Source organism: Dasypus novemcinctus, chromosome 11 (assembly GCF_030445035.2).
Source record: "Dasypus novemcinctus isolate mDasNov1 chromosome 11, mDasNov1.1.hap2, whole genome shotgun sequence".
Lineage (NCBI taxonomy): Eukaryota > Metazoa > Chordata > Mammalia > Cingulata > Dasypodidae > Dasypus > Dasypus novemcinctus.
In genome coordinates, this window is record NC_080683.1 from 108,199,100 (window position 1) to 108,214,172 (window position 15,073).

Here is a 15,073-nt window from a genome sequence, read left to right on the forward strand (position 1 = left end):
CATCAAATTAATATTTGGAGGTTCTTAAATAAGAGATTGAAACATTAAATATTATAATTTTACTTCGAGTTTCTTTAGTTCTTTTTTTCTAAATGCCTATAATAGGCCTCTCCCCAAAACTATAAATTTCACTGCAAAATGAGACCATAATCAACTAAGCCTCTTATCTGCCGTGAAGCAGATCCCTGATTATCTGTCAAAACTCGAGCTCAAAATAAGGCTAAAACAGGAAAATCATTTTTAAGACATTCTCAGCAATCAGGGTGCAAAATGTATACCCCTCCCTTTAAATAAAAAGTCTATGAAAAATAACTACAAATGGTCTTATTTCAAGATGTAATGAGCTTCTACAAAGATGGCAGGCCTAAATATTGAGAGAGGGGAAAATAGGCAGAAGTAAATAAGAAGAAATTCGAACAAACCACGTTTGTTTGACATATCATTATTTTAAAATAGCAATTTACAGAGTCTCTTTATACATATGTATAAACTGCCTTTAATATTTTCTGCACTCACAAATTTTAAACGTAGTTTTATGAATCTGGAAACCAAAACATAACTTGCTTCTTTAAACCATTACAGAAAATATGCATATTACATTTTGAAACCACATCAAATTTTATAAAATTATCTTTAAAGGTGCTACCAATAATTATGTTAAGAAATTATACGGTCATTCATAGAGCTCAAAAATATCTATACTTACTGTCCACAGAAGTTTTTGATACTTAATTAATAAATGCATGGTACTGGCCGTCCCAGCTGCCATTGTAAATTCTTGCTGTTCGCTGGACTTCAGGCCCAATGCTTGACCCATAAAGAGATTTGGAGCCATCACCATGGCTACGTTCATGACCGTCATTTTATTTTTCTCTTTATTGTCGATTATTCTCTGGAGAAATTCAAGTAGAGCCTGAAACAGAAATGACTCTGAGATTTGTGCTGGACATGAAAGAAGAGATAAAAGCACTGTGGCATACAGGACTGTCATGTAAATTCACAACTACGTTGTGCACGATCACAGAAAGCGGGCCACGTCCAGCGGGCCTGTCCTCGCCACCTCTGGCTTACGCACCCGCAGTGGTGCGTGTTCCCCCCGAGGACCCTGGCTCTGAGGATCGCAGCAGGGAGGGCGCAGCCTAAGCTGGGGGGTCCGGGAAGCCAGAGAGGTAACAGGCCTAGACCGCTAACCTACCAGAGCCATGGAGCACTGGATAGCCTTTTAAAACAGCACACAAGTAGTCACTGGTTCCAGAAAGTACTGTACTTTCATCCTTACAGATGAAAAAAAAAAAAAAAAGATTCAACCTCAGTTTCACTTGCTTTTAGGCAACCAAAATCTGGTCGACAAGAAACCTAAAAAGATGGAGATAGTGATGGGGAGAAAGGAAGAGAGAGAAACTGAGAAGAGAGTTGGGAAAATGAATGAATGAATGAATGACAAGGAACTTTTCTCTGGAATATGCCAGGCAATGCCCAGCTTGAGGCACCACCTCCCACTTCTATTCCCACCCCTCATGACTCCTCTGAGCCAAAAGTCACAGAAGTGACAGATGGATGAGATCACCCAGTCCAAATGGGCTTAAGGCCGCAAGTTCTTCCTTTGACTTCTTAATTACTTTCAGGCCAGAATAATAACAACACACAGGTATGCAATATTCCCTGAGAGCCTTCCACTGAAGTAAGCACCTTCTAAGGGTCATGTCCCTTGATCCTTCCTCTACCAATGAGATAGATGTGGTAGCTATCCCCATTTTACAGATGAGAAAACAGTGTCTGGGAGGATTAAAGTAACTTACCAGAGGCCACACAGCTAGTAAAGAGCAGAGAAGGAATTTAATCACAGGCTCGTTTGGCTTTGTTTCTGAACTCTACTAAAAGGGTCAGGCTTTTCATCTTTAGCCTAAAATTCCTACCTTAAAAAAGCCAAATAAACTATAGCAGTACAGTAAGAGAAAAAAAAAATCAATGGTATCTGTCTCACAGGATTGCAGAAAAAAAAATTCCTTCTGAGTGCTAACAGGTGGATCTTGCATCAATTGTAGCTGTTCTGTAGACCTCAAAATTTTGAAACAAACTAAAGGCACAGCCTTAATATCTAACAATGAGATTTATGTATCTTATTTCTGTATAGTGCTTAGAAAATTAAATTGTAATCTAAACACATGGTTATACAGAAACAACACATACTCAAATGAGGACAAAAGATTAATCTGTTAGGTTTGGAAAAATATTTAATTTTGTTCCACGAGGACCAGAATAATTATTCAGGGACCACTGCATCTCTTTCTTTAGGGGCATAAATTATAGAAATTAGGTAATAAACAATTTTAATTGTGGTATGCATATGTAATAAAGTAATTCAAAATATTACCATCAGCATACTAGAATGTGTGTGCATGTGTGTAGATATGAAAAAAAAATGAGATGCAAGCCTAGCCTTTGGTGAACAAACTGCAGTTATTTTCTCTTCATCTGAACAGTAAGAATGGCCCTTTTTAAAGTATTTACTTTATCACCAGTCTGGGTTGTAGAAGAATTACTGGATTCACTCTCTGAAAATCTAGGTTTAGTCACAACACATTAGTTACTTATGAGCTATGTCTGATCTTGGAGTAAATCTTATTACATCTCTGCTCTTTATAAAGATTTCTCATTTGTAACATGGGAATATTAACCACCTTGTCTATGAGGAGTGAGACAATGTATATGAAGAACTTCCTAAAACAAATAAAAGTGTAATCAGGTGTCAATAATTAAATTAACAAAGCTGCTGTGTCCACATCTTAAAATCAGCCTTCACTATTCCCACAAGCCAAAAGTTAGTTCCTGCCACTGGCCCAAATGCTCAGTGATCCAAGGTAAGGATTCTGGTTAAGCAGTTTGCCCAAAGACACCTTCCACTTTACACCTAGGCCAGGACATGGAGTGTCACAAGAGCCTCATTACCCTGAGGTGCGTTGTGGAAACAGTTTACACAAGGCACATGGATGACCATGTCCCTCCAAACAAGTGGAGGAGTAGGACTTGCACGGGATATTAATCCCAGGAAGAACTCTGTGTCAGGCTTCCTGAAACTGTACTGCAAAGCAGAGCCCCTTGGTAGAACTCAGTCCCCCTGCACATAAGAGCGTGCCTATTTCAATGATTCTATTATTGGAATTCTTGTTTGAAACCGCCATCAGAACTATTAAATGAAACCGTTAAAGCTAAAATATATAAGTGAAACTATGCTTTCACACCACCCAGTGTGCTAGGCTGAATGATGTACCCTAAATTGGACATGTTCTTCTTCTGCATTCCTGTGGGTACAAACCCCACGGTAAGTAAGGCCTCCTGAAGATGTTATTTTTATTAAAGGTTCAGTCCAACTGAATGAGGGTGGGGCTTAATCCATGCACCTGGAGGCTGATTAAGAGAAGAAATCAGAAGTTCGAGAAGGCCATGCAGGGAGAAGCTGGAAGTCAGGGGAAACCCAAAAAGCAGAGAAGGAAAGGACACTGCCATGTGACAAGAGATGAAGATACAAGCCAAGGACCCTCAAGAACTGCTGGCAAGCAGCAACAGGATGCTAGAGGCTCTGGGAGAAAGTAAGACTTGCCGATATCTAGATTTTGGACTTGGTCTTTTAGCCTCAAACCTGAGCCAAAAAATTCCCATTAGCTATGCCCACCCATCACGAGGTATTTGTCACAGGAACCTGGCAAACTAAGACACCCAGTTTTTGACCAAGAAAAAAAAATGTATTTGCCACCCTGGTTATACAATTTTGCTCCCATTAACCTTGCATGTGAAAATGAAAATGACCCCAAAATTTTTAAACAATATTTGTAAACAGAGATTTTGGAGGCAATGTCCAGAAAAAGAGCTCTAGAGCAGTCCTGCCAATGGAAACCACACTGAAACAAATGTTTCCTCCCACAGCTATTGAAGCTTATGTATTGCTTTAGTAAGTCATGCGACTTGCAAGTCCCACTTTATATGGGGTCATTCCTATATGTGAATAAGCAAAAGAGGCTACATCCCCTTTCTAGGTAGATGAAGCCCTTTGTCAAGGGCTCGGCTGACAAGGAGAGGACAGGCTGTGAATCAGTCCCCACTTTATCCAGGGTGAGGTGTCCCTGTTTAGGCCACAACCCTCACACCTATAGCAGCAAGTCTGGTCATACAGTGTCTGAAAGTGACCCATTCTGGAGTGGGCCTCCATCTCAAATGCAAATCAAAACAACACCTAAAGTTGCCTTGCCAGTTACTCATTTGATAATCAGTGCAACAAAAAACTCTTTCTGACTTAGTAAAGAGAATGACTCTCTGGAAATTCTCCAGTAGCAGGTGTAGTCGATTTTTTTTGTGGTTGGTTGGTTGTTTTTTAGGAGGTGCCATGGATCAAACCCAGGACTTTGTACATGGGAAGCAGGCGCTCAACCACTGAGCTACACCCACTCCCCCAGATGTAGTGTTCTGATGTCAGTAATCATCATGGTTTGCTTTGTCCAGAAAATTTAAGTATTAACATTCATTGCATGGGCATTAAAGAACTATCACTTACATAGTTATAGAGCAAGGAGTTTTAATGAATTACAGGAAAACTTTTCTAAGACTTACCAACCAGTCTTAGAAAGAACCAGTCTTAGAAGTTTTCCATTTTTGGACATAAGATTCCTTTTTTTAAAATTTTTAAATTTATTTCTCTGCCCTCTCCCCCCCCCGACATTGTCTGCTCTCTGTGTCCATTCACTGTGTGTTCTTCTTTGTCCGCTTGCATTCTTGTCAGCGGCACTGGGAATCTGTGTCTCTTTTTGTTGCGTCATATTGCTGCGTCAGTTCTCCATGTGTGTGGCGCCACTCCTGGGTGGGCTGTGCTTTTTTTGCACCGGGTGGCTCTCCTTGAGGGGCGCACTCCTTGTGCATGAGGCTTCCTTACACTGGGGACACCCCTGAGTGGCAGGGCACTCCTTGCGTGCATCAGCACTGCACATGGGCCAGCTCACCACACGGGTCAGGAGGCCCTGGGTTTCAAACCTGGACCTCCCATATGGTAGGCGGATGCTCTGTCAGTTGAGCCACATCCATTAGAGTAAGGAATGTAGAAAGTAAAGAGGCAGGGGTCCCACCCTCACCTGCATAAATAATTTTTTTAAGGTAATGACAAAACTTAAGGTAAATAGTTCTTCTAAATTAAAAGAATTTTTGAAAATTTTTTGTTTATCAAAGTTCATAATTCAAAACTTTTACAACTACTCTATAAGCATTTGCCCTTAAGGAAAACAAATCACTGTGGAACAATTCAGTAGTTATTATAAGTACCTCTGAGAACACTTCTAAAAAACCATATTAAATTATACGACTATTAGATCAAATCACTGAAATGATTTTATAAATCAGAAACTCAGGATGGACTTTCAGAGATAAAACTAGAATTTGTTTGAGTTAGTATCTTTTGGCTAACAAACATGTCATTATGCCTTATTACAATTCTACCTCCTGCAGCTGCAGACAATTTTAACATCTTACTTGAAAGCAACAGTGGGTCATAATCGATGGGCCTTGGGATTTTCTTTGTAAATGTTTAGTTTTTTACTCTATTAATACACGCTCATCAAACAATAATTTGGAAATTGCAGAGAAATAGAAAGAAGAAAAAACGAAAGTACCCAGAGTATCATTACCAGTGAACCTCAATCCTTTGTTTTCATATAAGAAATGTTCTAGTCACTTAGAAAAAAAGAAAGACAACCCTAAAAATGCTGATAACATAACCTACCAAACTAATTAACAGAGTTTAAAGATTTTCTTTCACCATCTGTCTTTTAAAACAGGCCTTTTCTTTACAGCCTGTGTTATTAATATTTCCAAGATAAATAATATATTGTTTTGCCACAAATAATGCGATATCACTATGCTACGTTCTAGCAGATACTGAATGTAAACGAACCCAGCTGACCTTCAGCGTGTCCCTGTTCACATCAGGTAGGAGCAGAACAAGAAGATTCAAGGCCTGGAGTTGTTGCTTCTTGGTTGGAAGATCTGTGGGCAGATTAAACAAGCCTGAACTCTTTTCTTTACCGAATATTTTTCTTTCTTTTTTCAATTTTCAAGCAAAAATGTTATTTGGCATAAACATGACTGTGAAATGTAAGACACGACGACTGAGCAGCCAGCCTTGTTGAGAGTGTGTTTGTGGGAGATCAGCAGAAGCAGCTGCTGTTCAGAGCTTCCTGTGCCTCAGAATGCTCACTTCCAACTGTGATCATATGACTGGCGGTCGTATGTTTGCAGACACACCACAGTGCTTTGGAAATAATTTGGACTTCTGTGTGATAATTATCTCCCAATGAGAAGACAGAGAAGACTGGACCTTCCACAACATGGTGTCAGGGTATGTTTGCAGCAGTAAAGCCTGCACAGATAAGAGTTCATTAATTCCAACAGGAATGTGTAAAACAGGGCCTGGAATACAACAGTTGCTCAGTAAATATTTCTGGAATGAATTAGAAAACCAAGCAGCAATTAAAGAGTCTAAAAGGCATATTATCCTTGATTTCCATCATTTTCAGTAGCCCTCACCCCATTTAAATAATACTCAGGGATATTGGGAATTATTCTAAGATTTGTTTTTCAGGGATAAATCTGGTACTTGAATCCACATCCCGGGATATCTACAAAATACAACTTAATCATTGGAAGGAAAATGTTCTAGAGAGAAGATAATATCAGGCACTTCTCTCCTAGAAATTCTGAAGAAATGTTGTGACACAAGACGACACACAGCAACGATCTCACTATTTATTGCATGCTTTATGAATTGCTTGGAACAGTTCTGGCTGACACGGTAGCTCACCGTAATCATTTACAGTGCCCCCTTTCACTCTCAAAATCGTGTCCCAGTTTGGAAGATAAATTATATAGTTACTCAAGTGTGGTTATGGCATTTTTTATGTCCTCTACAAGTAAAAAGGATAATTAAATCAGTACATAAACCTTATAATATCTCTGTTTTCTCTGGAAACGGAGTCAAGAACTATTGGCGACATTAATTTGGCCCTTGCTGGAGACCACAAAATGGCAAAGACATGAAAAGTTTGTTGCCCATCACCAACAAGCAGCAAAAGGCTTGGTTCCATGTTTCCGCATGATAATTTCAGAATTTAATTTTTCAGGCGATGCTGACAGAATCTGCCACATCTCTTTTGGCTTTTATGATAACTGTTAATCCACAGCTTCTCCAGTAAGTGTTGCTTTTAACACTTGGCAAGAAAAATGTATCAGAGATCTTACATGACTCATTCTATTACAAAAGGAATATGAAGTTTCCAGGTTTTAACACTAAAATATATTGTATTGCTTAAATGTCATGCAATTTTTTTGTGCCAAAAGAGAACGTTGTATTATACATTAAGCCAGAGATGTATATTTATAAAGTATAAAGAGAACAATGTGTGTCATTTGAGCACCAACTGACATTAATGATCAATTTGTCTACCCAAATATAACTGGTTTTATCCTTTGTCATACAAACTGTCATTCAAGCAGTAAATATGGTTGGCTTTAGTACAAGGACTACTCCAGGGGCTTGCACTTACTCTGGACAGTCTGAAAGGCTTTGAGGTATTCTACACTGAGCAAGGGCTGTGGTAGCTCCCGAATGAAGAGCTTGAGAAGGCTGGCTGCATCGTGCTGCTTGACACTTTCCCAGTTAAAACTTCCTTCATAGAACTTTGCATCTAGCTCTTGGCAAAGATTCTGGAAGCAGAAGGAAAAACAAAAAAAAAAAAAACTACCAGTAAGTACATTTTTTATCTGGCTGAGAGTATGATACATTTGCCACAAGAGATTCTACTCTTTAGGAAAAACATCTAAAAGTTATCATGAAAGGCCAATATCTTTCCATTACTCAGAAAAACACCACTTTCCCCAACCCAATTGTACTTGACCAATGAAAAATGGTACCCAAGACCAGAAAATTCAGGTCCTCAATAAATCTTAGGTGGTAAAAGTTTAATTAAAATATTAGTTACTGAGATCATGTAACAGTTGTCCTTTTGTGTCTGGCTTATTTCACTCAACGTAATGTTTTCAAGGTTCATCCATGTTGTCACATGTACTAAAACTTTATGCCTTTCTGGCTGAATAATATCCCAAGATATATATATACACCACATTTTGTTGACCCATTCATCAGTTGATGGAAATATGGGCTGCTTCCATCTTACGGCAATTGTAAATAAGGTTGCTAGGAATAACAGTATGCAACTATTTGTTTGAGTCTCTGCTTTCAATTCTTTTGTGTATATCTAACAATGGGATTGCTGGGTCATATAGGTACTTCTATACTTATCTTTATAAGGAATTGCCAAACTGTCTTCCACCATTTTACATTGCCACCGGCAAAGAATGAGCGTTTCCATTTTTCTGCATCCTCTCCAACACTTGTAATTTTCCATTTTTAAAATAGCAGCCATTTTAATGGGTATGAAAGGTTTCCTCATTGTGGTTTTAATTTGCATTTCCCTGATGGTTAGTGATATTGAACATTTCATGGGCTTATTGGCCATTTGTTTATCTTCTTTGGACAGATGTCTGCTCAAGTCTCATGCCTATATTTTTCATTGGGTTGTCTTCTTGTTATTAAGTTAAAGGATATCCTTCCATATTCTAGATAGTAAACCTTTATTGGCTATGTGGTAAAATCTCACTGATATGAAATAATTAGAATACGCAAACTCATAGATTCAGAATCTAGAGTACAGGTTACCAGGGGACAGGGTGGGCATAGGGGATGGGAAGTTGAGGCTTAAATGTGCAGGGTTCCTATTTGTAATGATGAAATGATGAGTTTTGGTACTGGATGGTGGTGATGCTAGCACAACATTGTGAATATAATTAACAGCACTGAATTATATATTTGAATATGGCTAAAAGGGAAAATGTTAGGTTGTATATATATGATAACAGAATTTTTTTAAAAAACCCACGGAACTGTGCTACACAAACAGTGAACCCTAAGTTAAACCACGGACAAGGGTTAATAGTGCAAATATAAAAATGTGCTTTCATCAATTGCAACAACTATTCCACACCAATGTGAGGTATTAATAACAAGGTGGTATATGGGAATCCTGTATTTTATGCTTGATTTCTCTGTAAACCCACAATGTTGCTAATAAAGAAAAAAATAGTTAAAATCATCTTCTCATTTGGGGGCTTTACCTAAATACTATAATTCTTTATTAAATAAAAAATCATTAAAAAACAAACCTATGCTTTAAGTTATATAGAGTTATATTACATAATTAAAATACAAACTCAAATTCTGGCCTAAAGTAGAAGGCTATCTCTGATTAGTCACCTCTGGGGAATGGAAAACTAAATTCTATAGCAAATTAGGCATTAAAATACATCAGTATACCTGTTAGTGGACAGGCCATAAGGAACGTGGTCATCCAGCTAAAGAAAGTGCTTTGAGTCCATGTAGAATTAGAAGTGCCTAGTTCATTTATCTCAAGGACCATACAAAAATTTGCCAACAAATTATTACTAATCAATTTAGTTTCATAATTACTATTTCTTGTATACTTTTTGTTCTTTTTTTTTCCCTTTGTTATTTTGTATATGTATATATATGCTTTTTTAGGGTGGCAAAAATCCTAGTAGGTTAGAAATCTTTCCAAAACTCTGTCACTGTCTTCTATTATTTTTAATAGTTTTCTCAGAGAATGTCCCTTTTATTTTGTAAGGTGAATTTGTCACATTTTCTATCCTTAGCACAATCCCACCCTCTACCAACGATTTTTGTAACCTGTGAAATACATAAAGGTAAAACTTGAGATAGTAAAGAAAGAGAGAAAGAGAAGGAGAGATACAAAGACATTTGGTGGGTTAGGAGGAAAGAAAGACAAGGGAAAGTTTTGTCCATTATCTTTAAATTATTTAGAATTGACTAGCTGCTGCAGAATTTGCAGTGTGACTGCAGGCTGGGTGGAAGAGTTGAGCCAGCTGAAGCCACTCAATTGGCTTTTTTAGAAGTCACACTATGTATTGAGCTTGTCCCCTGAACAGCCTTCTAGTCACAGGGTAAGATACCATTGTATTCATCGTTCTGTACTAAAGGAAACAAGGGTTTATCAGTTCTGTGGGTTTGGCACCATGATCTGCCAAAGAAGGCCCGCCGTGGGCTTTGAACAGCGGCTTAAGAAGCCGTGTTCCTGCAGCTATGGGTAACATGCAGTCAAATTACCTGTTTCTGAGGGATTATTTCTGTTTAAGAAAATGTGCTTTCCTCAGACGTACGCACCAGTGATTATGAGCTGGTGATGAAACAGCCCTGGGTATTGTCAATGAAGGGAGACACTGGCAGGTTATCAAACTTGCAAACCCACCAAAACATTTTGGGGACATCTATGGATCAGAAACCAAGCCCAGGGCACACAAGCTGCCCATTGTGAGCAGGATATATCAGGTTACTCGGATACTATGAAACTGAGATCACGATAGGAGGCCAAAACCAGGGTCCCAAATTGAGGAAACTTCTCAAACTAAGCAGGTGATGTGTGAAGGATAATTCCCCTGCTGGCAGGACCACAACCCATGAGCCACTGGTGAGGAGAGCTCCCACCAAGAACCTCTCAGGCCTGCTCCAGCTCTACACATTTCTTATAGAACAGGTCTGGAAGAAAAGAACATGTCATATGTCTGTTTATATGCTATTTTCTCTTGGATTTTCAAATTCCAGAAGACAATATATTGGTCATGAACAGTTGCCTGCATTACTTCAGTGATAAAACTGGATTTGGAAGGTAGTCAGGGTAACAGAGAAAGTTAATGATTGCTGGCCAAAAACATTTCCTAGAAAGACTTTCCAGATTGAACTAAAATTCCAGGTATGAAGTCCCTTAACAATAAGAATGCCACGGGAGGAATGGGAGTTATGTAGCTTGCACTGTCTCTTAGGTAACTCCACCTTTATAAAGGTGTGTTCTTTGGAAGACGTATTCCCCAGAGCAGAAGCAAGGTGACATAAAAGCAAGCAGGCAGGCATTACCTGAGGAGATTGGGAAGAAAATGCCACCCAGAGAAAAAAGCAAGAGAGGGGGCACTCAGATTGGGGATGCCTAGAAATCAAATCACCTCTTTTACAAGCCAGACTTGGGCTACCCTGGATATAGTAAGACAGGGAACTCTGTAAGCACAGAATTCTGTGCTTGAATTTGTGCATAGAGTTCGTGATTGAGACAGGCTTTATTGGTTCAAATAGACTAATAAAGTATGAGGACTACTGTCAAGAAACCTACTCGGCTCACCTGCTGAAGCCCATGGTCTTGTCCCTGCCCTTGTTTTTTTTTTTAACTCCATTGATATTACTTGTCCTGACTAAATCCATTGCCTGCCCCCCTAGCAATGCTTTACCCAGTGCTTTCACTCAGTGTGTTCTCTGTTCCTCAGAGGTAAGGCTTTCCTCTTGTTTTTTGTTGGCTTATTTTTGTTCCTATTCTACTTTTGCACCGTGCAAAGAGTAAAACAATTGGCATGTTTATTTATTATAGTATTAGTATGGCAGTTTGATATTACTGATGAATTCCCCAAAAGAAATACTGATTATGTTTATAAACTGGTCTGTTTCTCTGGGCTAGTGATACCCTTAGATTGTATTAAATTCAGAGGTTTCACTTTTACTTGATTAAATTAATACTATGGCTTTGATTCTGCCAAATCCTTAAGACTCACAGAGGAAACCACATGGTAGAGGAGAGACTTGGAGTTTTGATGCTGGAGCCCAGGGAAGTAAACACACAGGAGAAGAACACAGAGGAAAAGAGAAGGCTCCATTAGACACCACAAGGCTCCAGGAAGAAAATGAGCCTGATGGTCCACAGCTGATCTTGTAAAGAGAGAAGAGCAGCTGAGCCCAGAAAAAAATGAGCCCTGGGGAGACAGAAAAGCCTTATGCCAGTTCACAGCTAAGAATGGAAGGAGTTGGGACCACAGAGCCTTAGGAGGAAGAGGAAGGGTGAACTCTCGCAGAGACTGGCAGCCATCTTGCCCCAATACGTGGCAACAGACTTTGGTAAGGAAAGTAACTTATGTTTTATTGACTTGTGCCTGTAAGCTTCTACTCCAAATAAATACTCTTTATAAAAGCCAACAGATTTCTGGGACTTTGCATCAGCACCCCTTTGGCTGACTAATATAGGATTTTTATAGGTAATATGGTGATTTTGAAAGATCAAAGCTTAAAACATGAAGGAACTGGAGAAAAACTGAATCCTCATTTCATTATAGGAAGTTTTACGGTTTTCATATTATTAATGAGGAAGACAAGTTAGCTCTGAAAATACAAAAGTGTAATTAAGCAATAAAATGTGACATTGGTAGAATCCAGAGATTACCTTGATTCTACTGGCAACTCCTGGTATTCGTAAGAGACCTTCAGTTTCCAAACCTCCCTCTTCAATTCGAGAAATCAGCTGTGTATAAACAGAACATTATGATTTTGGTATTCATAACAGGTACAAATCCAAACTTACCATCTGTTTCACATATAAATAAGTGAAACTGATTACAATAACATGTAAGATGAATTTTTACAATGTTTTGAATGCTATTGCAATACCGCTATCCTTTCAACTGATAAGTCCCAAAACTTCAGTTAAATTTAGAAAAAGTTGTGTCTTATTCTTCTTTGCAACAGAAGTGTAGAATTTCACACAACAGCTGTAGTACTCCAGGCAAATGAAGAATGAAGATGTTCATTTTTTAAAAGCAACTAAAAACATCCATGTCATCTGCTTTTCCAGAAACATACATTCAACAATCAAATAAATCTTATGAAATTCCAGTAGCTGCATATTTACATCTTGTTTTTTGTTGTTCAAAGAAAGAATTATTTATGAGATGAGGAAAAAACCCACTGTTTGCAAAGACTCATTTTTAAGCCTTTAAGCTTTTGGTGGTAAACTTAAAGTTCTTGTCTATGATTTCTCAATAGTGCCTAATGTCCAATGGAAACACACCAAACTTATCTACTAAATCATTAAAATCATGCAGTCAAGATTCTTGTCAAGGCAGCAATCTACAAGGAAAAGGCAAATGGAGAAAAACAATGACAAAATGTTGGAGGCTGGAAAGTACATAAGAGAGCGGTTACTTTCTTGGCAGAGTGGTCTTTGGATTGGAATCTGCATTCCCTTGGCAGTATGCAAAGACTGTGAAGGGTGTTCTCTGCTATTTTAAGGAAATCAATGTCCATGTCCTCAATTTAAACATAAGGCATTTACTAGTATCACGTAAGTTTTCCTTCCTTCTCATGCATTCCCATTTTACAATAGCCTTCTCCTACTTTCTTCACTCCTGTTGAATCTTACTACAATACTCTCTGGGCTAGGTGTAAAATCTTCCAGAGGAATGTACATTTTTAATTTTTTTTTTCAGGGACACCTCCTTAAATGCACTATATTCTACATAGAGCTTGCTGTTTTACCCTTGCTTATACACCAGTGTCTGACAGGAGGGAAACATACATCATAAATGAAGTCTTTTGACCTTTGTCTAGATCCTCTGAAATCAGAGATATTGTGGTGTGTAGACACTGGAAGAAATGGTAATGTTTCTTTAATGACCTCTTCTATCCCTGGATTATTGCCAAAGAATGCACTGATCTTGAGGGAGTCTGGTAAGAATAAAGCAAAGAATAGTCTCAAAATTCTCCCAAAGAAGCATCTATGACCAGTCAAAACAGTATATGATTTTAAAAATTCAACTGGAATACTTTTCAGGACCACATATTTCAACTTACACTGGGTAAAGTTACCCAGAGCAAATAAGTTTACAGAAATCATTTTAGATTAAATGGGCATTATTCAAGAAAGTATTTAAAACTAAACTTATCAAATCACACCATGCAAAAAGTATTCAATGCACAGGCAATTTTTATTTTATTTCACCTTATAAAATGTTTAAAATGTTTCTATCTCTATTAACAAAAAATAAAATTACATGCTAGCTACTGGAACAAATTATTTTTAGCAATATGCGCCATTCACTTTTATTAAATACACAGGGGAAAATGACATGTAATTTCTAAATTAATGAATGAGAAATATAAAAATTTATGAGTTTTTATACTGCGGTCTTTTCTATTATTCTCTAAAGCTGAAAACAAGCATTCAATTGAAGTAGGACAATACATTGTCCAAAGGAATGTCATGTATTTTCTCATATTTCTCCTTGAAAATAACATACTTTTAGCTACCACATTATATCATGTTATTAAAATATAAATACTGTATAGTTTTCTTTTGTTCCAATATTTAAAATAGAAATGGAAAATAAATATATTGATCTATATATTTTAACCATGTTGTTTATAGTAAATTATCTTATAAGATACAGTCTGCAATTTAACAGTAATTTTCATAGGACTTTTCAAAATACATCTTACATACTCAGATGAACTGAAAAATGAAGCCAAACTTACCCAATAGTCAAGGCTAATAAGCTTTAGCAAGAGGGAATCAGGGTTCTTCAATAGGGCCATAGGAATCAAGGGAATAATTAAATATACCAGAGACGTGCAAACTTAGAAACTGCCAGAATATGGCAGACAGAAGTGAAAGATAGTCAAGGGTAACTCCAAGATCATTGACGTTAGCAAGCCAAATAATGGAATGCCACTCCTAGAAATAGATCAGGGATTTCAATGGGGACAGTTTCTTAGAGGCATCGATTAACAAGTCTAAGGGTTTCATGAGGAAAGACCAATGATATAAGAGGACTGTCTGTGTTCAATTAACAATGTTTGTTAGTGTCCATGATTTTTTTTTTCACAACAGCACAGAAACAGACTTTAAGCAGACCTAAAGCAAGGATCCAGTGGGGGGGGGAGGAGGTAGGTAGGTTGGTTCATCTGAAAAATTAACTCTGGAAATTCACCTTTAATTAACCTTGACAGTCAGCACTGTAATCAACTGAGACTGTTACTCATTCTAACTGGTGAGCAGCCAGAGTCTCCAGAAGGGCAGAGATACAAAAATTCTAACTAGGTAGCTAACTAGTCTAAGACAAAATGACAAAAGGA

General features: G+C 37.9%; 1 protein-coding gene across 1 annotated transcript in view; it reads right to left on the minus strand.

Annotated features, from left to right (window-relative positions):
• The window catches only part of ARHGAP18 (Rho GTPase activating protein 18), a 134,612-nt gene that overhangs the window by 23,240 nt on the left and 96,299 nt on the right, over positions 1 to 15,073 (minus strand). The window contains exons 8-11 of the mRNA XM_004447745.4: positions 12,387 to 12,464; positions 7,584 to 7,743; positions 5,945 to 6,027; positions 707 to 913 (exon numbers count right to left, since the gene is read on the minus strand). Coding sequence (XP_004447802.2) covers positions 707 to 913; positions 5,945 to 6,027; positions 7,584 to 7,743; positions 12,387 to 12,464 — 528 coding nt within the window. The remainder of the gene's footprint in view (positions 1 to 706; positions 914 to 5,944; positions 6,028 to 7,583; positions 7,744 to 12,386; positions 12,465 to 15,073) is intronic.